The 27,922-nt window shown below is 45.5% G+C and overlaps 2 protein-coding genes across 2 annotated transcripts in view; one reads left to right on the top strand and one right to left on the bottom strand.

Moving 5' to 3' along the window:
• LOC149348090 (uncharacterized) overlaps window positions 1-27,922 on the top strand; it is a 292,673-nt gene that overhangs the window by 7,632 nt on the left and 257,119 nt on the right. Inside the window, exons 7-9 of the mRNA XM_089541683.1 lie at window positions 2,497-2,592; window positions 3,709-3,804; window positions 20,033-20,128. Of these exons, the coding sequence (XP_089397809.1) occupies window positions 2,497-2,592; window positions 3,709-3,804; window positions 20,033-20,128 (288 nt within the window). The remainder of the gene's footprint in view (window positions 1-2,496; window positions 2,593-3,708; window positions 3,805-20,032; window positions 20,129-27,922) is intronic.
• On the bottom strand, window positions 9,529-10,794 carry LOC149348094 (uncharacterized). The gene has a single exon (XM_089585734.1). The coding sequence runs from the start codon at window positions 10,792-10,794 to the stop codon at window positions 9,529-9,531; it is 1,266 nt and encodes a 421-aa protein (XP_089441860.1).

Below are 27,922 nucleotides of genomic sequence, written 5' to 3'. Positions count from 1 at the left end.
AAGATCTAAAACTGCAGCATTCACTTAGCGGTTACACCTTCCGCCTCGTAAACTGGAGGTGCGTGGTTCGACCGTAACTACTACTGTAAGATAACCACCGGATTACAAGTTTTTTACTTGCCTGGTCGTCTGCTTCGTTGGTGTTAAAAACTTGAAAAATCGGTCCTTTCCGAAGATAAACTTTCCGCCCCAGCACTCTTTGGATGAGCTGCTCATGCACCATTAAATTTAATAACCATCAACCACACACAGGGCCCATAAATGATGGCAGCCGCACTCCGGTATTTCTTAGGTTCTTTCACTGCCGAACGTACCCGCTTCTGTTTTTGCCCGCGTTGGCTGCTTTTGTGGCTAAAGAGCTTCCGCTATGAAGCTCTTTCTTAGCGTAGGCTTCCTTTGTCTTTTCATGCTTTTTGTGCCGCCGCTTTAGGCCACGTTGCCTTTTCTTCCTTGGCAGCTCACGAACCGTCTCTCGCTGCTTTGGCTGTTTCATGCGCCATAGTGCTCGTCCACTCGTCCACTGCATTAACAAACAATTCCAGCGCTAAACAGAGAAACCATTACTGAAGCATTGCATGAGAGGTTACCAGTTATTAAAACTCCTTTTCTCGCTCTACGTTTGCGCGCTACACGTTGCGTAGCGTTCGTTTGTCAAGAAACTGTGGTATATGGCCTACAGGTCATAAATTGTTCACCATTTAATGCACTGAAAGTACATCGGATCTCCGAAACTTTTCTCAGAGAGATGAACATGGCTGTGAGCGCAAAAAATAAGTTTATTTGCTAAAGTCCGCTAGTACAGTCTATGTTTTGCACTCTGCATTTGACAGCTAGTCAAACCATTTTATTTCGTCTTGTCTGTCACCGATGGTTTTTCAAAACAGTGTGTCAGCATTGATTGGGTAGATATTTGCTACCTAACAGCTTGAACAGCGGCCATTCTATAAGGCCAGTTTTGGCTACCCCAGAGAAGTGTACTTTGGATACTGTTTCACCGAAAAAGAAAATCCAAATGTACATCTGAGAGACCCATTTCATTCTCACTAAACGTACGGTGAACGTCGTTGCAGGGTACAGCCTGAAGTCGTGAGCAATTTAAGCGCTGCATGCTGCCAGTTATGCTTGTTACACGCTCTTTTCCGTGACGCACTTGCAAGTGTCATGCTCCATTCAAGACTTTCGAAGAGCTGCAAAACAATGTTCTGCCATTCTTGCCTCTCCGGTGGTCGCTCAGTCAATACGGTGACGAAAAAACATATCTAGGCCGTTCGCTTGGCACTCGACGCTTTAGCACTGAAACCACTGGCATGCAAGAACAATACGCTTCAAAACTGCATTTCAACACCATCTACAGGCGGCATCTGGGATCGAGACAGCCCATGCGTGACCTTTATTATGAGCAGGCATGTTGCTTGGCTCGTTTCAATGTTTCGTGCTTAAGCTCCCCAAAATGCCGTAGTTTTCCGTTGCTCCGGCTCCCGCCGCGTGGAATACACAACTTTTGTCCCCGATAGTACACATATGTCCAGACATAGTAAAACACCCCCAGCGCTCCCTGATGCTGATTTCTTGTCTTTTAAACCTGATTGCTGGCTTTTGTTTTATTGTGTTGTTAACTTGCATCTTGTTATTTATAAATCCACTCCTGTAACAGTCCCAAGAAGGGACTAACAGTATGTTCAAATAAAATAAAAAAATAAATAAAAAATGGCAGAGGTTTGGTCACCACCTGCTTTTCCCTTTCGCATTGCTTCTAAGCTTTTCTTTGGTTCCCCTTTTGTTACTGACGGGACGTCCGATTGCTGTGCGCTACTTTCTGTCCCATTGCCGTTCAGATTACATCCGTTACTGTGAAGATTTGTGCAGAACTCTTAGGCTACATTGCCGTGATTTTCTCTTAAGCCATAAATCTGCTTTCTACGTACGGCCACCACGCTACACGCTTGACACCATCTTGCCTTTTTGCGTCAACGACGGCAACTGCATCACGGAGACCCTGCGCCTTGCGAGGAAGCGCCAAATATCGCCCGCTTGCGGACGATAGCTTTGCTCCAAGGCACGTCTCCTACGCTCCAGGTGATGTGGTCTGGCTTTGGCGAGTGCTTAGGCGACGCGGTCTACACCAAAACGACTTGGCGCACTATGGCGGGCCTTGTGTTGTTATCAATCGCTTCAGGGGAGCGACCTACGAGACAGCTCATTCCACAAAAACCGATGACTATCACTTGGCTCGGTTGAAGCCCAGGCACCCTCGTGGGCGTAGGAAGCAAAATGTAGAAAATTCTCTGGAAGCCCTTTTGCGCAGGCCACACATTGTCGCAAGAATACCTGCTTCCTTTAGGAGAAATTTGTTTTCAACTAATGCCGCTAGTTTTCAGTACTGATCAATTTTTTAAATTTCCGGAGCTCATTCTCAACTACTTTTACTTTAAATGTAAAATTTCGTTCCAGTGGTCAGTCTTTCACATATCGCTGCATGATATGAATTTTCTTCAGATGGCGAGAAAACCAAATGTGATCGGACAGCAGAAGAAAAATGTGAGAAGCATGGCATGAGATGCACTCTCCACAACGGGAAGCCTTATTGCACAGGTTATTTGGCGCGAAAGAAAGATTACTAAGGGTGCTATAACCATTTTTAGGTAACAAAAGCAAAAGTAGACTTCGCAAATCATTCGCTGCCATTCTTTTTTTCACTGCCTTTGTTTTCGCTGCCTTCTGGCTCGCTATTGAAACCTGCCTTTTGTTTCTACAAGAAAAAAGCTAAACGGGCTATGCCCAGCATAGGAAGCGAAATGTAGAAATTTCTCTGGAAGCTGTTTTGCGCAAGTCACACATTGTCGCAGAAATACCTGCTACCTTTAGGACAAATTTGTTATCAACTAATGCCGCTAGTTTTCCACGGCTTTTAGTCGGACCTTAATTTTAGTTCCTGCGGACAGTCATTCAGAGACCACCAATTGATTTGCTTGCCCTTCACATAACGGGAAACCAAATGCGATGGGACAGCAGTAGGAGAATATCAGAAGAAGAGCATGCAATGCGCCCTATTCAAGGGGCAACCATGTTGCACAATCAATCAAACCCAGAGATAACATTATATCCAAATGAATGGCACAGTTGTTAGAGCGTGCGGCTGCGGTGTGCGAACCTCCGGGCTTTCTCCCGAGTACAGCAGAAGCGGTGCAATGTCAGTGCATCTTAAAGGTCCTCATGTGGTCGAAATTACTCTAGAGCTCTCTACTAGGGCAGCTAAAAAAATAAAAATAAATAAATCAAAAGCTTCATATGGTTTAATGTTTCGCCAGAAAAAAAATAGAAAGTGAAACTGAAGTTATACTAGTGCTACAAGGCCATTCAGGGCAATTTATTTTCTCTTAACACCTTGTTCTGGCTCTCTGTAAAAGTATTCAGAGAAACAGCGCTTCCTCTTCCGCAACGCATATGTAAATTGGTAAAACGAATAAGTAATTGCTGCGTATTCAAACAGCAGAGGCAAATGAGAGACGCACGGCAGGGAATGTGCTTTCTGTAACTAGGGACCATTTTGCAATTAAGCACTGATGCTATAGTACTCAAAATACTCAAACTTTTTTCTCGCAAATAATCGACATAAACCTGTGTCCGGTAGGCGCGTCATTTACTCGAATGCTTGCTCCATGAATCCTTTCCGGTGAATGAATGCTGAAATGTGCTTTTTGTTCTCAGGGAAAAATAGAACCTTGTGCAGTAGTGAAGAGGAAGCGAAATGCCAGAAATACAGGAAGGAGTGCACGCTAATATCTGGAAAACCATTTTGCAAAGGTGCCACAATATTTTCACCTAATTTTTCTTCCCATTGGCAACACATTTCTAAATTGATGGAGCAGAGAGTCACCGACGCTTTCCATTGAACCCTTGATCTGAAATTCATTCCTAGTGTTATTCTCTCAGATATCATCACTTCGCTTGTGTTGTCTTGCAGATGTGCATCCAAGCAGATGTGACGCGACAGCAGAGCAAAAATGTCAGAAGCACGGTATGGAATGTGCCCTCTCGAACGGGAAGCCATATTGCACAGGTAATGAAGCATTCTGTACTCCGTGACGACTTTTGAAGCGAAAAGCTTCACTAGGCTCACCAACACCGCGCTTCGCGTGAGCCACACTACGGATTTGCCACAGCTGCGCATGCGCGAAACCGAGTGACGTCACGCGGAGCGCAGGTGGCCGCTGCTGCCGCAGCCGCCGTCGAGCACTACTGCTCATGTGCGCCACCGCTTCTCCTCCTCGCCACCGTTTGACCTTTTGCCGCAGCCGTGCGCAGTGCGCATTTGAAAGGAGGAGTATATAAGGCGCGCTTGCCCATAGAACAGGCGCAGACACTCGCCATGGAAGGAGAAGAAGAAGCAATAGTCGGACTGCGCAGAAACACCTATCCACAAGTGGTACCTTGGGAGTTGGCTGAAAAGCAGCGACAGCGTTTCGCTTCGAGATATCCAGGCTTAACCTTAGCTAAGCCACAGCCAATCTTTTTTTTCTGGGCGGAAGCAACAGAGCTTTAAGAGCCACTCTTAATTGCTGTGCAGAGGAAAACAGTCTGCGCTGCAGTACACATGTCCGGTAGGAAGGCTGCTGGCGGCTTATGCTTCTGGAGGGTGCAGGCTCTTCGCTTCAACTAGGGGCTTCTCAGATTTCTGGGGAGGAGGTAGGTTAGGCTAGCAGTGCGTTCATGGTAAAAAAGCTGCGAAACGATCAGGCATTGGATGCGACAATTCTCGAAAGCCGCTGAATTTGCCCCCGATAATTACCTTGATGTTTTTACGGACGAGATGTTTCGGGTGAGGGAGGGTTGAAGCCTTGCCTCTTAGATTTTTTCTGGTGGGCAGTGCGCTTGCGACCTTCACTTCTAGCGAAAACAATAAGCTGGAGCCTTCATGTGACCGTGGTCCACTAAAAGGTGTCCACAGGGTGCCTGGAAGTTGACCTGATGCCCTAGGGGCGCTGTGTGCTGTTCACGCGCCGTCCGTAATTCTCCAGAAGCTTTACCAACTGCTCACCCATCCCCACCAGCTGCACCGGTGCCAAATTCTGTCCCTGCTCATGTGCACGCACACACACATACAGGCGTTGGCTTCTTCGCCGGAGGAGACGGGCACTGAACTGCCATCTCGGAGGAGGAAGGCTGTGCCGGAAAAAGAGTGCAGGAAGCATTAACGCTGACCAATGAGGCGGAATCTATAGCTAAGCCATAGCCTAGTTTATGCGACGCTTTTTGTTGCGCTGCTGCCTGGGATTCTAGTGTGGCGACCTCTCGGATGCTGTTGGTGCTTCGGGGTATAGAGGTAGGGAGAAGAGCAACGCACCCAACGAGTAGAAAATTTGTTTGCTTCCGCCTTCGGGAAATACAGAGATATCACCCATGCAGAAAGACAAAAGGTGACGATTAACTCGCTGAATGGGCCTTATCCTGGCATAGGCAGGCTGCCTTGTAGTTTATATACTGGAATGCCGCTTTATTGCTTAATTGTCAAAAAGACTTTCCCTTGAGTTATTACTTTAAATGCGAGTGGTGCCTGACCGGATAAACTGCCATTATTTTCTAGGAAAAAACAAAACTGGGTGCAGTCCCCAAGAAGACGCCCAGTGTCAGAAATACGGCAAGAAGTGCACCTTACTCCCCGGGGGGCCATTTTGCTCAGGTAACTTCTATACTCGTAAGGTGGCAGCTCGGGCTTTTTGGTAACACATGTCAACAAAAATAGCGCAGGAACAGAACAAGGACAAGAAAGGACACACACGTGTGTGTCCTTTCTTGTCCTTGTTCTGTTCCTGCGCTATTTTTGTTGACATTCATATACTCACACAGCAGCCCTTCTTTTCAACCAGCCTTGCTGAAACGAAAGCAACTATTGTTATATTTATTCACCCTTTTCTTTTATTTTGCCATAGCATTTAGGCTACCTAACAAAATATTTCCGGCTTCTCTGAAAGAAAACCGCCTTATTGGTCGCGAGATATTATGTGACCTTGCGATGTCATCACAACTGGCTGCAGCCGCTGCGGTGGCTCAGTGGTCATGACGTTCGGCTGCTGACCCGAAAGACGCGGGTTCGATCCAGGCCACGGTGGTCGAAATTTCAATGGAGGCGAAATCCTAGAGGCCCGTGTACTGTGCGATGTCAGTGCGCGTTAAACAACCACAGGTGGTCGAAATTTCCGGAGCCCTCCACTATGGCGCCCCTCATAGCCTTAGTCGCTTTGGGACATTACACCCCCATAAAATCAAGGGTACCCAGCGCCACTGGGAATAGCTACACCCACTTCCTGCATGGGCGGCGGATGCTAAATGACAGGTGGTTATGGGACGTTTGGTAGCGCCCGTCTGGGGACATTTTTTCCGAGCTTGAAAATCGGGTGTTTCTTCCAGGGATGTTTTTTCCAGGGGCATCTTTTCCGCAGAAATTTTTACCAGGGACATTTTTACTAAGGACATTTTTTTTTCGGCATTTCGAGGATTCCCCGTGATGCATGAATTCTTTTGAGAGCGCCAAGATGTCACAAAACCAACATTTAGGGATATCTATGAAGTTAATAAAAAGCACGTCACCAGCAGCGTCCAAATCATAGGGCACCACCAAATTTCAGTCTGAGGAACCCCAAAATGTTGAAATCAGCGCCTCCCCCCATTCCAAAGCAGCCACCAAAATTGAGGAAGTAGCCCTAACCCCAGAAAATGGATTAAGGTGAATTAAGGAGAAATAGAAGGCCACATTAGTATAATCGCATATGATAATCAAATGGAACATTCTGGAAGGCGGTGACTAATGCTTTTCGTAAATGAACGATAGAACTGGCTGCAACCTGAGTTTCGGCACGAACCTCCTCGAACACTACAGACTCAATACAGACAACACAGCAGGCAACCTAACTGCCATCGCATTTTATTCTTCAAAAATGTGGACGAGTCAGCCCCCAAAATTTCGCCCTTTCGCGTTTGGTGTCTCATATCCCCGGTTCATTTCTTTTGTCTGCCAGATGTCGAGACAACTAAATGCGACGCAAAGGCAGAAGAAAAGTGTCAGAAATTCGGCATGCAATGCGCCCTCAATAAAGGGACGCCATATTGCACAGGTAAGTAAAGACTCAAGTCCAATGCTCAACACACAAGCTTTTTGCTCTGAAGACAAGGAGAGATTCACCGCTGTGTTATCACGTAAAAATTTAGGGGGGCACTTTGTTGACCTAAAGTGCGGTGAGGCGAAAGCCTTAAGCGCAGTGTTGCTGCTTGTGTCACTGATGTGTTGTTAAGATGTTAAGCTTCACCTCTAAGATTGAAACGCGACAGCGTCTTGCAACGCAGCCAGGGAGTTCACTGAATGCCATCACCCGTCTACGCCTTGCTCGTCAGTAAACTGTTTATTGAGGAAAGGAAATGTATCTGTCTTGCATACCTCGGTGGACACCTGAACCTCGCCGTAACGGGAAGGGAGGAAGATGGGAGTGAACGAAGACACTGTATTCACTAGACGCGCCTTTGTTCATTCCAAACCATCGAGCTGGCAAGGCGGTGTCGTCGTGCAGTTGCGATGCACCAGGGCTACACCCTTACGGATAACTGAACCGACGTTCACATGGTCTAAAACGGTAAACAAAATTCCTTGGGAAACACAATCAAATGCCTTTTCGAGATCAATCTGAAGCATCGCTACTCGCCCATTGATGTCGTCACAGCTTTCAAGCACACTGCGCCCTTTGTGAATGTTGGAAAAAATTGAGCGCCCTTTGATTCCACATGTCTGGTGGGGTCCAACAATATCCGATATCACTGTCTGCAGTCTACGCGCCAATACCTTCATAAAAAATTTTGTAGTCCACATTAGTGAGTGCTATGGGTCGATACGCTGTAACCAATTGTAATTTCTCTATATCATCCGTTTTAGGTATGAGCACTGTATGGGAGATCCCAAAAGACGGAGGCAATACGTTTATTTCATAGGCGTCATTGAAAATTGTACACAGCACTGGGGCAATTTCGTGCTTAAATTCTTTATAAAATGCCGCATTGAATCCATCTGGTCCTGGTGATTTTCCTAGGTTTAACTGATCTATCGCGTGCTCTACCTCGCTGTGAGTTATTGCTAGTTCCATTTTCTTTTCGCTTTCTTCGTCAAGCCGTGGCGTTGCACCAAGAAACTGATGCGTAAAGGCTACTGCGTCTACAGGAGTCGATGAAAAAAGCCTCTGGTAGTATTCATTAAAGGCTTCTTTGATGTGGTCAGTGTCTGCCGATAAGATACCCCCCCCCCCCCTTCTATTTTATCGATGTGTTTTCTTTCAGCGCGCGCTTTTTCTAGATCAAGAGCACGTTTCGATGGCGCTTCGCCAGCAGCTGTGTCTTCCGCCCTTGCCCTCACTAGTGCTCTGCGATAACGCCGTTCTTCCATAAGCTCTATCTTTTGTTTTGTTTTCCTGACATCTTCTATCCATTTCCCAGGCTCTTTGCATTCCTGCTTCATCAGCGTTTGAAGCAGTGCCCTTAGCTCAGCTTCGTCTTGTTTTTCCTTATAACGGATACATGCCGCCCTTTCTATTGCTTTCATTTTTAAAGATTCTTTACCTAGCTCCCACTGTTGCCAAATCTTCAGGTTCTTGCGCGGGTTTATTTTCCCGATGTCATCCTTTACTGCTCTGCAGTAGATTTCGTCTTGAAGAAGCGTGTTGTTTAGCTTCCACATTTCCCACGAAAATGCCTTGCTTCGGTTTACACTTCCCAGGCAGCACTCAACTAAAGAGTGGTCTGAGAAGGAGACTCCCACAACTTCATAATGGTTGCAAACAGGGTCAAGGCCGACTGATGCGTAAATGCGGTCCAGCCGTGCATGGCTTGAGCCCCGGAAATGAGTGAACTGCACTGTCCGTGCACCCTCAATAAGTTCAGCCACATCCTCAAGGTTTCCGTTCTCGATCATTCGCATCAACACTTCAGTGCTCCTGTCTTGAAACCCCCGGATGCTTGACCTATCGCGTGAATTAAGAACACAATTGAAGTCGCCTAATACAATGAGCTGCCTCTCCGTACAAAGACGCTCTTGGAGGCTTTGGAAAAAGGCAACCCTTTCCTCAACCACATTCGGCGCGTACACAGTAACAATGCGCCACTCATTGCCGTTCAGACAAAAAACAAGCACAATACACCGGCCATACACACACGAAAAATAAGCCTGCACCTCTAGCCCCGGCATCTTCTTTACAAAAAGCACGCAGCCAGCCGATGTTCCCACTGCTTGACTGACGACAGCATAAAATCTAGTCGTGAAACGTCGCACCATGCTGTCGGTTCCTTCGTTGCCGTCCACTTTCGTCTCCTGCACGGTCAATACATCTATCTCGCGCTCCATAATAAGTCGGTACACCTGACCTTGTTTTTTCCTTGCCGCCAGGCCCCTCACATTCAATGTAGCGACACTAAAGGCGGAGCCGGGAGCCATTTTTACGCAAGAGGAAGGAACCAACAGCATGGTGCTTACCTTCTACGTCTAGCGCGCCGCTAGACGCCACTGTTGCCGCCGGTATCATCCGGCGCAAGAACATCAGTCTTCTCGAGTAGTACCTTGCCTGCGGAGCAGTACCGTTTGTCAGCCGCATGGTTTGGGCGTAGCCGTAACGACGAACGCCGGGCTTGAGTCGTCTTTGCAGGGGGCTCCTCGACGCCGGGTGCTACCACTTTGTCTCCTTCAGGGCTGGCCTGGTCATGGGAACGCTTCGCCGGGGTGTTAAGGGGGTGCGTGACGCTTGTTGTGCGAGCGCCGGTATTCTCGTGGTGGTCCTCGTTCAGGTCCTTTCCCTCGACGACTACGGGTTCTGATAGGCACGCCCCATTCTCTGACGTCTCGTTAGAGACGCCGAGGGAGCCTCCCGTCGGCTGTTGGCTCTCTGGTTCGTCGGCAGCTTTGGTGTCGTCACTGGGAGTCCCAGACGTCGCAAGTGTGGAAGCCGACTTGCCCGCCTCGTCTGTACCAGTGGCTGCTTCCTCCGCCTCGGCGATGTCCATGAGTTCCGCAGTGTCGTTCGCCTTTCCGAGCCCGGTAGCTGATGCGTAGGTACGGACGCAGTCCGCGTCCACGTGTCCGTAGCGCCTGCACAGGGAACACCTGGGCACCTTGCGGTCGCGGCGAATGTGACCCGTGCCGTGGCAACGCAGGCAGTGCATCGGTCGCCCATGGACAACAACGAGGGCCAGCTCACCGGATACTCGGACCTGGTGTGGCAAATCATCCACCTTAATTCCCGGCTTCAACTTCAGTAGCACGGTCCTGGTGGTTGAGCCTTTCTCCTTCAAGCCTTGGACACGCCAACGCTCCCGCGTCACCTCCGTCACGTTGCCGAACGCCGCGAAAGCAGTCCGGATGTCGTCGTCCGCCACACCGTGCAGCATCCAATGCAGGCGCAGCTTTACCTGCTGATCTTCAGGGTCCAGAATAATGCACCGGCGCCCTTTCACTTGTAGCTCTTTGCAGGCAGCAAGTTTCTTCGCAGCTTCTGAGGTGCTCATCGTCACCACCCACACGTGGTTAATCTGATACGCCCCCAACGCCACGACGTCGGGGAGCGCACCAGCGTTGGCCAGGGCATCCCGAAAATCTTCCACCCTGTAGGGCCTCGCTCTCACGTCTCCGTGAAGAAACACCGTGTTAAGAACAACACGTCCTGTAGGCAAGGTAGGCAAAACAATTTCGTATTCCTGATCTGCGTCGGCAGATAACCTGTTTCTGCGGCCAGCAAGTGCCGCTATCGCCGCTCCGTCGGAGCTCATGATCCTGCGTCCGTCACGCTCGGTGGCCGGAAGCTCTGTGTGTTAACAAGAGTCTGGGGGCCCCCATTAGCGTGCAGCGTTCGGTGCGTCAGGGCTGCCCCCTCAGCCCTCTCTTGTTTTGTATTTACATCGAAACGCTGTGCATGAAAATCATAGAAAACAATAGTATTAATGGCTTTAGGTTACAAGCAGCTGAAGTTAAGCTGCTGGCCTATGCAGATGACGTTGCAGTATTTACGGTTGGTCAGGGGAGCATAAGTGAAGCTGTCGGGTGTGTACGCACGTTCAGCGAAGTCACAGGTAGCGGGGTTAACTGGTCCAAGTGCCATGGGCTCTGGCATGGATGGTGGCCATCCCACCCGGAACATTTCGCCAACGTACCGTGGGCGACGACCCCGGGCAAGTATTTGGGCGTTCCGCTCGATGCTTATCGCGATAGCGAGGAGTATTGGAAAGAGCAAACTAAAGACGCACGTGACCGAGCTGGGAAATGGAAAGGCACCAGCCTTTCAATTTTCGCCAGAGCTACAGTCTGCAATCTTTTTTTTATTAGCAAACTCTGGTATGTGATGCAGGTTTTGCATTGCTCGCGTGTGAACGTTCAGAAGCTACACAGGATTTTTGCAGTTTTCATATGGGCGTCCGAATGGGAACGTTGTAGCAGAACGAACCTGTTCCGGCGGGTAAAAGACGGGGGGCGAGGGCTAGGACACCTCTTTTTAAGGCAGCTGGTGAACCGTTTTTTGTTTTTTCGCGACGCCACAGACCCGTTCTTGCGCACCGTGTGCCAAGTGAAGCTGCGGCGATTGCTGCCGGAGTTTGTGGTATCCACAGAAGAGCTCTCTGGCGGAACTTTTGGTTACTGCATAGAGATTGTAGCAAGCGTTCGATTTCTTTCGGCACGTTTTTCCACCGATTATTTGTGGAAAAGTAAAAGGAAAAAGTTGTACAATGATCTTAGTGATATTGTTTTCCCAGAGCCCATGTACAGGGCCTTGTACAGTGGAGGCCCGGGAGGAGATGTTTTAAAAAGGGCGAAGAAAATGCAGGTCCCACCAGGAGTAAGGACTTTCTTTATTAAGTTACACACCGGGACGTTACCAGTTAAAAAGTTTCTAGAGGGAAAGGATTTTTTTTTACCGTGGGGATCGAACTGCTTAATTTGTAAACAGCCTGAAATAATAGACCATGTTTTTTTGCATTGCTGGGAAGGGGTTTATTTTTGGGACGTGTTACAAAGGACCATAAAAAAAGAGCTACCACTTGACGCGCACGGAATTCGCTATTTAAGCACTGATAATGAGGATGGGGCACCTTTTGATCTCATAATGCTCTTGGGCCTCCACTGTATATGGCGCTCCAGAATGGCAGGCTACCATTGTGACAAAGACGCACAACCGGCCCGAATTTATTTTCGGGAATGCATGGACTGGTTTCTTGCAATCCAAAAAGCAGCTGCGGAGCCTCCCGAGTGGCTCTCAAGACTAGAGCCGTTGTGTATGTTGCGGGAATTCTAAGCTGACGAAGCCAGTCTCGTGCTGGCTGACCACGACAGTGTCGTATGTATATAGCTTTATGTGTATTTTTGTTGTGCAATGTCATGAGCCAAAGCCAGGCTATAAAGAAAAAAAGAAAAAAGCTGGCATGGCGATGTGGTAGTGTGCTCGTCTCACACTCCGGAGACCGGAGTGTGAGACCGCGGTTCGATTCCCGAACTCGACCAATTTCTTACTTGGTTTTATTTATTGATCTGGCCTGACTATAAAGCTTAATTAGGCTAATTGTGTAATTAAGCAATTAACTAAACTCATGCCCACTTACTTGGAGCATCACTATACGATCCCTTTAATTGGTTGCACGGTTATTAGCCTAAGTACAATTGGCGCTGTTTGAAATTTGCGCACTGTGACGTCATGACCGTTTCGACCAATTGAAAAGCGTGACATTTCTGTCGACAACTGTTGCTTACAACGATGAGGCTAAAGGCTTCCGCCTTAGAATTTTTTAGGCGGAAGCCTTTAATGCCTCATCGTTGTAAGCGGGAGTTGTCGACAGAAATGTCACGCTTTTCAATTGGTCGAAACTGTCGTGACGTCACAATGCGCGAATTTTAAACGGTGCGAATTGTACTTAGGCTAATAACCATGCAACCAATTAAAGGTATCGTATAGTGATGCTCCAAGTAAGTGGGGCTTAGTTCAGTTAATTGCTTAAAACCCAATTAGCCTAACTAACCCTTCTAGTCAGGCCAGATAAAAAAATAAGACAGAGTATGAAATTGGTCGAGTTCGGGAATCGAACCCCGGTCTCTAGAGTGCGAGACGAGCATACTAACCACTCTGTCATGCCAGCTCAAAGGTTTGGAATGAACAAACAAAGGCGTGTCTTCCATCTTCCTCTCTTCTCGCTGCGAGGTTTAGGTGTCCACCGAGATATGCGAGACAGATACATTTCCTTTCCTCAAAAACCAATTTACCGATGAGCAAGGCGTAGAACCGAACGGGCGATGGCGTTCTATGGACTCCCTGGCAGCGTTGCAAGACGCTGTCGCGTTTCACTCTTAGCAGCGAAGCCTAACATCTTAACAACGCTTCAGTGACACAAGCAGCAACACCGCGCTTAAGGCTTTCGCTTCACTGCACGTTAGGTCAACAAAGTGCCCCCCTGAATTTTTTCCATTGTTCACATCCTCAGTGCTCAGCTTCTTTAGGGAGAAAGGCTTGGGAAATGGGTCTTTGACCCCACTTTGAGTATTAGAAAAAGCTTGTGCCATGGCGGTCTTGGCCACAGATGCCCTTGAACCATGAATTCATCATCATCTTACATCCTGAGCTTTTGAGAACATCTCTTAAGTGTGCTGGTCTTTGATTTTCACTTAAAAACAAAGCTGTCTGCAGTTCAAGTGAGAGAAAAGTGTGCCATAAGAACGGCAAGGAATGCGAGCTTGCATTCTGGAAACCTCTTTGCATAGGTAGGAAAATATATCCACTAGGTCTCAATGAATACATAAGCCCTATTATAAATAATAAAGGGAATTATTAAGCGATTTACATTTTCTGTTAGTCCCTAATGCAGTTCCTTCCTGCGAACAACTGCCACCAAGCTCACATTGCTTTACCTCAACACGTTAAACACCTTTTGTAGTAGTACAGAGTAGACATAATCGTGCAATCCTGTGCAGAACTGCCTTAGTATTTTTGATTACCATTCACAGGTAACTATAATGTCACTCTGGTTGGTGCTGGATCCGATCGCTAGTCTGCTTTACTTGCTGCCTCTCAATCTAGGTGACACATTCGACCTTCCTCGCTAATTTCGCGGCATCGTCTACTGTCACCAGCAGAACTACCATCACCTCTTGTTAATTTTCCCTGCAAGCACACTGAATTTTTGCCTGCGGCTGTTTGGGATTGCCCACTCGATATTTCTCCATTCACACTTTCTAAGTTTTCTGTGCGGCCGCATATTACTGGCAGTCACGTAGAAGATATCACCAAATAATAAGAGCCAGATTGTTCAAGGAATCATTGAAGCGCATCTAATCAGAATATGCAGAATATCTTCTCCTGGCCCTCTGTCAATGTGTCGACCTTCCAAAGCGTCTACGTTTCTAACACATTTCATATATGACATCACCTGGGTTCATTTCTCAAGAAACAAATTCCATGGACGTTACGCTGGAAGAATCAACATTCTTTCATACGATGAATTAAGGCTGTCGAACTACTCGCATATTTTTCTTCCTCCTCGCGCGTTTCCCATTTTCTTGACTGCCGGATGTGAAGGCAGACAAGTGTGGCCCTGCAGGCGCATAAATTTAAAAAAAGACGGTATAGAACGTGCGTTCTTTAGTAGGGAATGCCAGTGTCGGTTAGAAAATGTGACGTTCAAAAGCTTCATATCAAGTGGCAACTTTCAAGGCACATTTAAAAAATATATCATTATTTTCTAGCAAAAATATGATACTTGATTTCCCTGTTTACCAAGAAATTACCATTCCTCTGCAGACCAAGTTTTTGACAACTCAACCTAGATAAGTCAGAGGCTTACGATCCAAAAGATGCCGTGAAGAGAAAGATTGAAAAATCTGCGCTCTAACTTCGAGAAAACAAGCCTATTTGTAGAAGTTTTTCACTTTCTCTGTTTTATTCTCTAGATGGAAACCCCTTAATAGTTGTATTTGAAAGAGAGGCTGGTCTCTTAAAAAATTCTGTAAAACAGTGCAGCTGTATTCCCTGCTCTTGCTAATTTCAAATTTCATTCCCTGCCAGACGTGACGCCAGACAAATGTGATCCCCAAGATGCCAAGCGCTGCGAAAAAGAAGGAAGAGAGTGCATACTTTCAGATGGGAGACCAAAATGCACTGGTGAATACAATTTCATTAAGCTTCGCAAATAGCTGCCATCTTTAGGCATACCACGAAGCATTCTGTGATATTCTGTAGCATAAACATGTTGCATGAGCGCCAAATTTTGCGCCATCTTACGAATCTCACCTAATGAATATTTCTAACTATGCGCCTTAGATAGCCAAAGTCCTGCGATACAAATGACAAGGTGAAATAGGGAAGATTGCCTGCTAGCATCGAGAAAACAACAAAATCTCCAGAGCTTTTTCACTCTCTCTGTTTTAATCTGCAGATGGAAGCCCATTAATAGTTGCATTTGCAAGAGAGGCTGGTCATTTACAAAATTCTATGAAAGCGTGTAACTATATGCTTTGCTCTTGCTAATTTCAAATTTCATTCCTTGCCAGACGTGACGCCAGACAAATGTGATCCCCAATATGCCAAGGTCTGCGAAAAAGAAGGAAGAGAGTGCATACTTTCATCTGGGATACCTAAGTGCATTGGTGAGTACAATTTCATTGTGCTTCGCAAATAGCTGCAGTTTTTAGGCATAACAAGATACGTTCTCTGCCTATTCTATAGCATAAATCTCTTGCATACGCGCCAAATTTACTGCTGTCTGACGAATCTCACTTAATGCATATTTATAACTACGCAACCTAGATCAGCCAAAGTCCTGTGATCCAAATGACACGGATAAAATCAAGAGAGATCAAGAAGATTGCATGCTAAAGTCGAGAAAACAACCCAATCTGTAGAGCTTATTGACTCTCTCTATTTTATTCTGTAGGCGGAAAGTTCTTAATAGTTGCATTTTGAAGAGAGGATGGTCCCTTACAGAATTCTGTCAAACAGTGCTACTATATGCTTTGCTCTTGCTAATTTCAAATTTCATTCCCCGCCAGACGTGACGCCAGACAAATGTGATCCCGAAGATGCCAAGCGCTGCGAAAAAGAAGGAAAAGAGTGCATACTTTCGGATGGGAGACCAAAATGCACTGGTGAATACGATTTCATTAAGTTTCGCCAATGGCTGCAGTTTTTAGGCATACCAAGACACTTTCTGTGCCTATTCTGTAGCATGAACATCTTGCACGAGCGCCAAATTTAGCGCTATCTTACGAATATCCCTTAATGCTTATTTTTAACGATGCACCCTAGATCAGCCCATATCCTGCGATCAAAATGACACGGTGAAAACCCAGAAAGATAGAGAAGGTTGCATGCTAACGTCTAGAAAACAAGCCAACCTGTAGAGCTTGTTGACTCTCTCCGTTTTATTGTATAGATGGAAAAACCCTAATAGTTGCATTTTGAATTGAGGCTAGTCCCTTACAGAATTCTCTGGAACAGAGCTCCTATATGCTTTGCTCTTGCTAATTTCAAATCTCATTCACCGCCAGACGTGGCGCCAGACAAATGTGATCCCCAAGATGCCAAGCGCTGCGAAAACGGAGGAAAAGAGTGCATACTTTCGGATGGGAGACCAAAATGCACTGGTGAATACGATTTCATTAAGTTTCGCCAATGGCTGCAGTTTTTAGGCATACCAAGACACTTTCTGTGCCTATTCTATAGCATGAACATCTTGCACGAGCGCCAAATTTAGCGCTATCTTACGAATATCCCTTAATGCGTATTCTTAACGATGCACCCTAGATCAGCCCATATCCTGCGATCAAAATGACACGGTGAAAACCCAGAAAGATAGAGAAGGTTGCATGCTAACGTCTAGAAAACAAGCCAACCTGTAGAGCTTGTTGACTCTCTCCGTTTTATTGTATAAATGGAAAAACCCTAATAGTTGCATTTTGAATAGAGGCTAGTCCCTTACAGAATTCTGTGGAACAGAGCTCCTATATGCTTTGCTCTTGCTAATTCCAAATTTCATTCCCCGCCAGACGTGACGCCAGACAAATGTGATCCCGAAGATGCCAAGCGCTGCGAAAAAGAAGGAAAAGAGTGCATACTTTCGGATGGGAGACCAAAATGCACTGGTGAATACGATTTCATTAAGTTTCGCCAATGGCTGCAGTTTTTAGGCATACCAAGACACTTTCTGTGCCTATTCTGTAGCATGAACATCTTGCACGAGCGCCAAATTTAGCGCTATCTTACGAATATCCCTTAATGCTTATTTTTAACGATGCACCCTAGATCAGCCCATATCCTGCGATCAAAATGACACGGTGAAAACCCAGAAAGATAGAGAAGGTTGCATGCTAACGTCTAGAAAACAAGCCAACCTGTAGAGCTTGTAGACTCTCTCCGTTTTATTGTATAGATGGAAAAACCCTAATAGTTGCATTTTGAATTGAGGCTAGTCCCTTACAGAATTCTCTGGAACAGAGCTCCTATATGCTTTGCTCTTGCTAATTTCAAATCTCATTCACCGCCAGACGTGGCGCCAGACAAATGTGATCCCCAAGATGCCAAGCGCTGCGAAAACGGAGGAAAAGAGTGCATACTTTCGGATGGGAGACCAAAATGCACTGGTGAATACGATTTCATTAAGTTTCGCCAATGGCTGCAGTTTTTAGGCATACCAAGACACTTTCTGTGCCTATTCTATAGCATGAACATCTTGCACGAGCGCCAAATTTAGCGCTATCTTACGAATATCCCTTAATGCGTATTCTTAACGATGCACCCTAGATCAGCCCATATCCTGCGATCAAAATGACACGGTGAAAACCCAGAAAGATAGAGAAGGTTGCATGCTAACGTCTAGAAAACAAGCCAACCTGTAGAGCTTGTTGACTCTCTCCGTTTTATTGTATAAATGGAAAAACCCTAATAGTTGCATTTTGAATAGAGGCTAGTCCCTTACAGAATTCTGTGGAACAGAGCTCCTATATGCTTTGCTCTTGCTAATTCCAAATTTCATTCCCCGCCAGACGTGGCGCCAGACAAATGTGATCCCCAAGATGCCAAGCGCTGCGAAAACGAAGGAAAAGAGTGCATACTTTCGGATGGGAGACCAAAATGCACTGGTGAATACGATTTCATTAAGTTTCGCCAATGGCTGCAGTTTTTAGGCATACCAAGACACTTTCTGTGCCTATTCTGTAGCATGAACATCTTGCACGAGCGCCAAATTTAGCGCTATCTTACGAATCTCCCTTAATGCTTATTTTTAACGATGCACCCTAGATCAGCCCATATCCTGCGATCCAAATGACACGGTGAAAACCCAGAAAGATAGAGAAGGTTGCATGCTAACGTCTAGAAAACAAGCCAACCTGTAGAACTTGTTGACTCTCTCCGTTTTATTGTATAGATGGAAAATCCCTAACAGTTGCATTTTGAATAGAGGCTAGTCCCTTACAGAATTCTGTGGAACAGTGCTCCTATATGCTTTGCTCTTGCTAATTCCAAATTTCATTCCCCGCCAGACGTGGCGCCAGACAAATGTGATCCCCAAGATGCCAAGCGCTGCGAAAACGAAGGAAAAGAGTGCATACTTTCGGATGGGAGACCAAAATGCACTGGTGAATACGATTTCATTAAGTTTCGCCAATGGCTGCAGTTTTTAGGCATACCAAGACACTTTCTGTGCCCATTCTGTAGCATGAACATCTTGCACGAGCGCCAAATTTAGCGCTATCTTACGAATCTCCCTTAATGCTTACTTTTAACGATGCACCCTAGATCAGCCCATATCCTGCGATCAAAATGACACGGTGAAAACCCAGAAAGATAGAGAAGGTTGCATGCTAACGTCTAGAAAACAAGCCAACCTGTAGAACTTGTTGACTCTCTCCGTTTTATTGTATAGATGGAAAATCCCTAACAGTTGCATTTTGAATAGAGGCTAGTCCCTTACAGAATTCTGTGGAACAGTGCTCCTATATGCTTTGCTCTTGCTAATTCCAAATTTCATTCCCCGCCAGACGTGGCGCCAGACAAATGTGATCCCCAAGATGCCAAGCGCTGCGAAAACGAAGGAAAAGATTGCATACTTTCGGATGGGAGACCAAAATGCACTGGTGAATACGATTTCATTAAGCTTCGCCAATTTCTGCAGTTTTTAGGCATACCAAGACACTTTCTGTGCCTATTCTGTAGCATGAACATCTTGCACGAGCGCCAAATTTAGCGCTATCTTACGAATCTCCCTTAATGCTTATTTTTAACGATGCACCCTTGATCAGCCCAAATCCTGCGATCCAAATGACACGGTGAAAACCCAGAAAGATAGAGGAGGTTGCATGCTAACGTCTAGAAAACAAGCCAACCTGTAGATCTTATTGACTCTCTCCGTTTTATTGTATAGATGGAAAAACCCTAATAGTTGCATTTTGAATAGAGGCTAGTCCCTTACAGAATTCTGTGGAACAGTGCTCCTATATGCTTTGCTCTTGCTAATTTCAAATCTCATTCCCCGCCAGACGTGGCGCCAGACAAATGTGATCCCCAAGATGCTAAGCGCTGCGAAAACGAAGGAAAAGAGTGCATACTATCGGATGGGAGACCAAAATGCACTGGTGAATACGATTTCATTAAGTTTCGCCAATGGCTGCAGTTTTTAGGCATACCAAGACACTTTCTGTGCCTATTCTGTAGCATGAACATCTTGCACGAGCGCCAAATTTAGCGCTATCTTACGAATCTCCCTTAATGCTTATTTTTAACGATGCACCCTTGATCAGCCCAAATCCTGCGATCCAAATGACACGGTGAAAATCCAGAAAGATAGAGGAGGTTGCATGCTAACGTCTAGAAAACAAGCCAACCTGCAGAGCTTATTGACTCTCTCCGTTTTAGTGTATAGACGGAAAAACCCTAATAGTTGCATTTTGATTAAAGGCTGGTCCCTTACAGAATTCTGTGGAACAGTGCTCCTATATGCTTTGCTCTTGCTAATTTCAAATCTCATTCCCCGCCAGACGTGGCGCCAGACAAATGTGATCCCCAAGATGCCAAGCGCTGCGAAAAAGAAGGAAAAGAGTGCATACTTTCGGATGGGAGACCAAAATGCACTGGTGAATACGATTTCATTAAGTTTCGCCAATAGCTGCAGTTTTTAGGCATACCAAGACACTTTCTGTGCCTATTCTGTAGCATGAACATCTTGCACGAGCGCCAAATTTAGCGCTATCTTACGAATCTCCCTTAATGCTTATTTTTTACGATGCACCCTAGATCAGCCCAAATCCTGCGATCCAAATGACACGGCGAAAACCCAGAAAGATAGAGGAGGTTGCCTGCTAACGTCTAGAAAACAAGCCAACCTGTAGAGCTTGTTGACTCTCTCCGTTTTATTGTATAGATGGAAAAACCCTAATAGTTGCATTTTGAATAGAGGCTGGTCCCTTACAGAATTCTGTGGAACAGTGCTCCTATATGCTTTGCTCTTGCTAATTTCAAATCTCATTCCCCGCCAGACGTGGCGCCAGACAAATGTGATCCCCAAGATGCCAAGCGCTGCGAAAAAGAAGGAAAAGAGTGCATACTTTCGGATGGGAGACCAAAATGCACTGGTGAATACGATTTCATTAAGTTTCGCCAATGGCTGCAGTTTTTAGGCATACCAAGACACTTTCTGTGCCTATTCTGTAGCATGAACATCTTGCACGAGCGCCAAATTTAGCGCTATCTTACGAATCTCCCTTAATGCTTATTTTTTACGATGCACCCTAGATCAGCCCAAATCCTGCGATCCAAATGACACGGCGAAAACCCAGAAAGATAGAGGAGGTTGCCTGCTAACGTCTAGAAAACAAGCCAACCTGTAGAGCTTGTTGACTCTCTCCGTTTTATTGTATAGACGGAAAAACCCTAATAGTTGCATTTTGAATAGAGGCTGGTCCCTTACAGAATTCTGTGGAACAGTGCTCCTATATGCTTTTCTCTTGCTAATTTCAAATTTCATTCCCCGCCAGACGTGACGCCAGACAAATGTGATCCCGAAGATGCCAAGCGCTGCGAAAAAGAAGGAAAAGAGTGCATACTTTCGGATGGGAGACCAAAATGCACTGGTGAATACGATTTCATTAAGTTTCGCCAATGGCTGCAGTTTTTAGGCATACCAAGACACTTTCTGTGCCTATTCTGTAGCATGAACATCTTGCACGAGCGCCAAATTTAGCGCTATCTTACGAATATCCCTTAATGCTTATTTTTAACGATGCACCCTAGATCAGCCCAAATCCTGCGATCCATATGACAAGGTGAAAACCAAGAAAGATAGAGGAGGTTGCCTGCTAACGTCTAGAAAACAAGCCAACCTGTAGAGCGTGTTCACTCTCTCCGTTTTATTGTATAGATGGAAAAACTCTAATAGTTGCATTTTGAATAGAGGCTAGTCCCTTACAGAATTCTGTGGAACAGTGCTCCTATATGCTTTGCTCTTGCTAATTCCAAATTTCATTCCCCGCCAGACGTGGCGCCAGACAAATGTGATCCCCAAGATGCCAAGCGCTGCGAAAACGAAGGAAAAGAGTGCATACTTTCGGATGGGAGACCAAAATGCACTGGTGAATACGATTTCATTAAGTTTCGCCCATAGCTGCAGTTTTTAGGCATACCAAGACACTTTCTGTGCCCATTCTGTAGCATAAACATCTTGCACGAGCGCCAAATTTAGCGCTATCTTACGAATCTCCCTTAATGCTTATTTTTAACGATGCACCGTAGATCAGCCCAAATCCTGCGATCCAAATGACACGGTGAAAACCCAGAAAGATAAAGGAGGTTGCATGCTAACGTCTAGAAAACAAGCCAACCTGTAGAGCTTGTTGACTCTCTCCGTTTTATTGTATAGATGGAAAAACCCTAATAGTTGCATTTTGAATTGAGGCTAGTCCCTTACAGAATTCTCTGGAACAGAGCTCCTATATGCTTTGCTCTTGCTAATTTCAAATCTCATTCACCGCCAGACGTGGCGCCAGACAAATGTGATCCCCAAGATGCCAAGCGCTGCGAAAACGAAGGAAAAGAGTGCATACTTTCGGATGGGAGACCAAAATGCACTGGTGAATACGATTTCATTAAGTTTCGCCAATGGCTGCAGTTTTTAGGCATACCAAGACACTTTCTGTGCCTATTCTATAGCATGAACATCTTGCACGAGCGCCAAATTTAGCGCTATCTTACGAATATCCCTTAATGCGTATTCTTAACGATGCACCCTAGATCACCCATATCCTGCGATCAAAATGACACGGTGAAAACCCAGAAAGATAGAGAAGGTTGCATGCTAACGTCTAGAAAACAAGCCAACCTGTAGAGCTTGTTGACTCTCTCCGTTTTATTGTATAAATGGAAAAACCCTAATAGTTGCATTTTGAATAGAGGCTAGTCCCTTACAGAATTCTGTGGAACAGAGCTCCTATATGCTTTGCTCTTGCTAATTCCAAATTTCATTCCCCGCCAGACGTGGCGCCAGACAAATGTGATCCCCAAGATGCCAAGCGCTGCGAAAACGAAGGAAAAGAGTGCATACTTTCGGATGGGAGACCAAAATGCACTGGTGAATACGATTTCATTAAGTTTCGCCAATTGCTGCAGTTTTTAGGCATACCAAGACACTTTCTGTGCCTATTCTGTAGCATGAGCATCTTGCACGAGCGCCAAATTTAGCGCTATCTTACGAATCTCCCTTAATGCTTACTTTTAACGATGCACCCTAGATCAGCCCATATCCTGCGATCAAAATGACACGGTGAAAACCCAGAAAGATAGAGAAGGTTGCATGCTAACGTCTAGAAAACAAGCCAACCTGTAGAACTTGTTGACTCTCTCCGTTTTATTGTATAGATGGAAAATCCCTAACAGTTGCATTTTGAATAGAGGCTAGTCCCTTACAGAATTCTGTGGAACAGTGCTCCTATATGCTTTGCTCTTGCTAATTCCAAATTTCATTCCCCGCCAGACGTGGCGCCAGACAAATGTGATCCCCAAGATGCCAAGCGCTGCGAAAACGAAAGAAAAGAGTGCATACTTTCGGATGGGAGACCAAAATGCACTGGTGAATACGATTTCATTAAGTTTCGCCAATGGCTGCAGTTTTTAGGCATACCAAGACACTTTCTGTGCCCATTCTGTAGCATGAACATCTTGCACGAGCGCCAAATTTAGCGCTATCTTACGAATCTCCCTTAATGCTTATTTTTAACGATGCACCCTAGATCAGCCCAAATCCTGCGATCCAAATGACACGGTGAAAACCCAGAAAGATAGAGAAGGTTGCATGCTAACGTCTAGAAAACAAGCCAACCTGTAGAGCTCGTTGACTCTCTCCGTTTTATTCTATAGATGGAAAAACCCTAATAGTTGCATTTTGAATAGAGGCTAGTCCCTTACAGAATTCTGTGGAACAGTGCTCCTATATGCTTTGCTCTTGCTAATTTCAAATCTCATTCCCCGCCAGACGTGGCGCCAGACAAATGTGATCCCCAAGATGCTAAGCGCTGCGAAAACGAAGGAAAAGAGTGCATACAATCGGATGGGAGACCAAAATGCACTGGTGAATACGATTTCATTAAGTTTCGCCAATGGCTGCAGTTTTTAGGCATACCAAGACACTTTCTGTGCCTATTCTGTAGCATGAACATCTTGCACGAGCGCCAAATTTAGCGCTATCTTACGAATCTCCCTTAATGCTTATTTTTAACGATGCACCCTAGATCAGCCCATATCCTGCGATCCAAATGACACGGTGAAAACCCAGAAAGATAGAGAAGGTTGCATGCTAACGTCTAGAAAACAAGCCAACCTGTAGAACTTGTTGACTCTCTCCGTTTTATTGTATAGATGGAAAATCCCTAACAGTTGCATTTTGAATAGAGGCTAGTCCCTTACAGAATTCTGTGGAACAGTGCTCCTATATGCTTTGCTCTTGCTAATTCCAAATTTCATTCCCCGCCAGACGTGGCGCCAGACAAATGTGATCCCCAAGATGCCAAGCGCTGCGAAAACGAAGGAAAAGAGTGCATACTTTCGGATGGGAGACCAAAATGCACTGGTGAATACGATTTCATTAAGTTTCGCCAATGGCTGCAGTTTTTAGGCATACCAAGACACTTTCTGTGCCCATTCTGTAGCATGAACATCTTGCACGAGCGCCAAATTTAGCGCTATCTTACGAATCTCCCTTAATGCTTACTTTTAACGATGCACCCTAGATCAGCCCATATCCTGCGATCAAAATGACACGGTGAAAACCCAGAAAGATAGAGAAGGTTGCATGCTAACGTCTAGAAAACAAGCCAACCTGTAGAACTTGTTGACTCTCTCCGTTTTATTGTATAGATGGAAAATCCCTAACAGTTGCATTTTGAATAGAGGCTAGTCCCTTACAGAATTCTGTGGAACAGTGCTCCTATATGCTTTGCTCTTGCTAATTCCAAATTTCATTCCCCGCCAGACGTGGCGCCAGACAAATGTGATCCCCAAGATGCCAAGCGCTGCGAAAACGAAGGAAAAGAGTGCATACTTTCGGATGGGAGACCAAAATGCACTGGTGAATACGATTTCATTAAGTTTCGCCAATTGCTGCAGTTTTTAGGCATACCAAGACACTTTCTGTGCCTATTCTGTAGCATGAACATCTTGCACGAGCGCCAAATTTAGCGCTATCTTACGAATCTCCCTTAATGCTTATTTTTAACGATGCACCCTTGATCAGCCCAAATCCTGCGATCCAAATGACACGGTGAAAACCCAGAAAGATAGAGGAGGTTGCATGCTAACGTCTAGAAAACAAGCCAACCTGTAGAGCTTATTGACTCTCTCCGTTTTATTGTATAGATGGAAAAACCCTAATAGTTGCATTTTGAATAGAGGCTAGTCCCTTACAGAATTCTGTGGAACAGTGCTCCTATATGCTTTGCTCTTGCTAATTTCAAATCTCATTCCCCGCCAGACGTGGCGCCAGACAAATGTGATCCCCAAGATGCTAAGCGCTGCGAAAACGAAGGAAAAGAGTGCATACTATCGGATGGGAGACCAAAATGCACTGGTGAATACGATTTCATTAAGTTTCGCCAATGGCTGCAGTTTTTAGGCATACCAAGACACTTTCTGTGCCTATTCTGTAGCATGAACATCTTGCACGAGCGCCAAATTTAGCGCTATCTTACGAATCTCCCTTAATGCTTATTTTTAACGATGCACCCTTGATCAGCCCAAATCCTGCGATCCAAATGACACGGTGAAAACCCAGAAAGATAGAGGAGGTTGCATGCTAACGTCTAGAAAACAAGCCAACCTGCAGAGCTTATTGACTCTCTCCGTTTTAGTGTATAGACGGAAAAACCCTAATAGTTGCATTTTGATTAAAGGCTGGTCCCTTACAGAATTCTGTGGAACAGTGCTCCTATATGCTTTGCTCTTGCTAATTTCAAATCTCATTCCCCGCCAGACGTGGCGCCAGACAAATGTGATCCCCAAGATGCCAAGCGCTGCGAAAAAGAAGGAAAAGAGTGCATACTTTCGGATGGGAGACCAAAATGCACTGGTGAATACGATTTCATTAAGTTTCGCCAATAGCTGCAGTTTTTAGGCATACCAAGACACTTTCTGTGCCTATTCTGTAGCATGAACATCTTGCACGAGCGCCAAATTTAGCGCTATCTTACGAATCTCCCTTAATGCTTATTTTTTACGATGCACCCTAGATCAGCCCAAATCCTGCGATCCAAATGACACGGCGAAAACCCAGAAAGATAGAGGAGGTTGCCTGCTAACGTCTAGAAAACAAGCCAACCTGTAGAGCTTGTTGACTCTCTCCGTTTTATTGTATAGATGGAAAAACCCTAATAGTTGCATTTTGAATAGAGGCTGGTCCCTTACAGAATTCTGTGGAACAGTGCTCCTATATGCTTTGCTCTTGCTAATTTCAAATCTCATTCCCCGCCAGACGTGGCGCCAGACAAATGTGATCCCCAAGATGCCAAGCGCTGCGAAAAAGAAGGAAAAGAGTGCATACTTTCGGATGGGAGACCAAAATGCACTGGTGAATACGATTTCATTAAGTTTCGCCAATAGCTGCAGTTTTTAGGCATACCAAGACACTTTCTGTGCCTATTCTGAAGCATGAACATCTTGCACGAGCGCCAAATTTAGCGCTATCTTACGAATCTCCCTTAATGCTTATTTTTAACGATGCACCCTAGATCAGCCCAAATCCTGCGATCCAAATGACACGGCGAAAACCCAGAAAGATAGAGGAGGTTGCCTGCTAACGTCTAGAAAACAAGCCAACCTGTAGAGCTTGTTGACTCTCTCCGTTTTATTGTATAGACGGAAAAACCCTAATAGTTGCATTTTGAATAGAGGCTGGTCCCTTACAGAATTCTGTGGAACAGTGCTCCTATATGCTTTTCTCTTGCTAATTTCAAATCTCATTCACCGCCAGACGTGGCGCCAGACAAATGTGATCCCCAAGATGCCAAGCGCTGCGAAAAAGAAGGAAAAGAGTGCATACTTTCGGATGGGAGACCAAAATGCACTGGTGAATACGATTTCATTAAGTTTCGCCAATAGCTGCAGTTTTTAGGCATACCAAGACACTTTCTGTGCCTATTCTGAAGCATGAACATCTTGCACGAGCGCCAAATTTAGCGCTATCTTACGAATCTCCCTTAATGCTTATTTTTAACGATGCACCCTAGATCAGCCCAAATCCTGCGATCCAAATGACACGGTGAAAACCCAGAAAGATAGAGGAGGTTGCCAGCTAACGTCTAGAAAACAAGCCAACCTGTAGAGCTTGTTGACTCTCTCCGTTTTATTGTATAGACGGAAAAACCCTAATAGTTGCATTTTGAATAGAGGCTGGTCCCTTACAGAATTCTGTGGAACAGTGCTCCTATATGCTTTTCTCTTGCTAATTTCAAATCTCATTCACCGCCAGACGTGGCGCCAGACAAATGTGATCCCCAAGATGCCAAGCGCTGCGACAAAGAAGGAAAAGAGTGCATACTTTCGGATGGGAGACCAAAATGCACTGGTGAATACGATTTCATTAAGTTTCGCCCATAGCTGCAGTTTTTAGGCATACCAAGACACTTTCTGTGCCTATTCTGTAGCATAAACATCTTGCACGAGCGCCAAATTTAGCGCTATCTTACGAATCTCCCTTAATGCTTATTTTTAACGATCCACCGTAGATCAGCCCAAATCCTGCGATCCAAATGACACGGTGAAAACCCAGAAAGATAAAGGAGGTTGCATGCTAACGTCTAGAAAACAAGCCAACCTGTAGAGCTTGTTGACTCTCTCCGTTTTATTGTATAGATGGAAAAACCCTAATAGTTGCATTTTGAATAGAGGCTAGTCCCTTACAGAATTCTGTGGAACAGTGCTTCTATATGCTTTGCTCTTGCTAATTTCAAATCTCATTCCCCGCCAGACGTGGCGCCAGACAAATGTGATCCCCAAGATGCTAAGCGCTGCGAAAACGAAGGAAAAGAGTGCATACTTTCGGATGGGAGACCAAAATGCACTGGTGAATACGATTTCATTAAGTTTCGCCAATGGCTGCAGTTTTTAGGCATACCAAGACACTTTCTGTGCCTATTCTGTAGCATGAACATCTTGCACGAGCGCCAAATTTAGCGCTATCTTACGAATCTCCCTTAATGCTTATTTTCAACGATGCACCCTATATCAGCCCCAATCCTGCGATCCAAATGACACGGTGAAAACCCAGAAAGATAGAGGAGGCTGCCTGCTAACGTCTAGAAAACAAGCCAACCTGTAGAGCTTCTTGACTCTCTCCGTTTTATTGTATAGATGGAAAAACCCTAATAGTTGCATTTTGAATAGAGGCT

Source organism: Amblyomma mixtum, chromosome 4, assembly GCF_055824585.1.
Source record: "Amblyomma mixtum isolate Tamu chromosome 4, ASM5582458v1, whole genome shotgun sequence".
Classification (NCBI taxonomy): Eukaryota; Metazoa; Arthropoda; class Arachnida; order Ixodida; family Ixodidae; genus Amblyomma; species Amblyomma mixtum.
The sequence above is the reverse complement of the archived record's forward strand: the minus strand, read 5'-3'. Positions and strand labels throughout refer to the sequence as shown.

Bases quoted from the DNA above. Each gene is read 5' to 3' on its own strand.
- LOC149348094 (XM_089585734.1), bottom strand. From the start codon at position 10,794: ATGAGCTCCGACGGAGCGGCGATAGCGGCACTTGCTGGCCGCAGAAAC.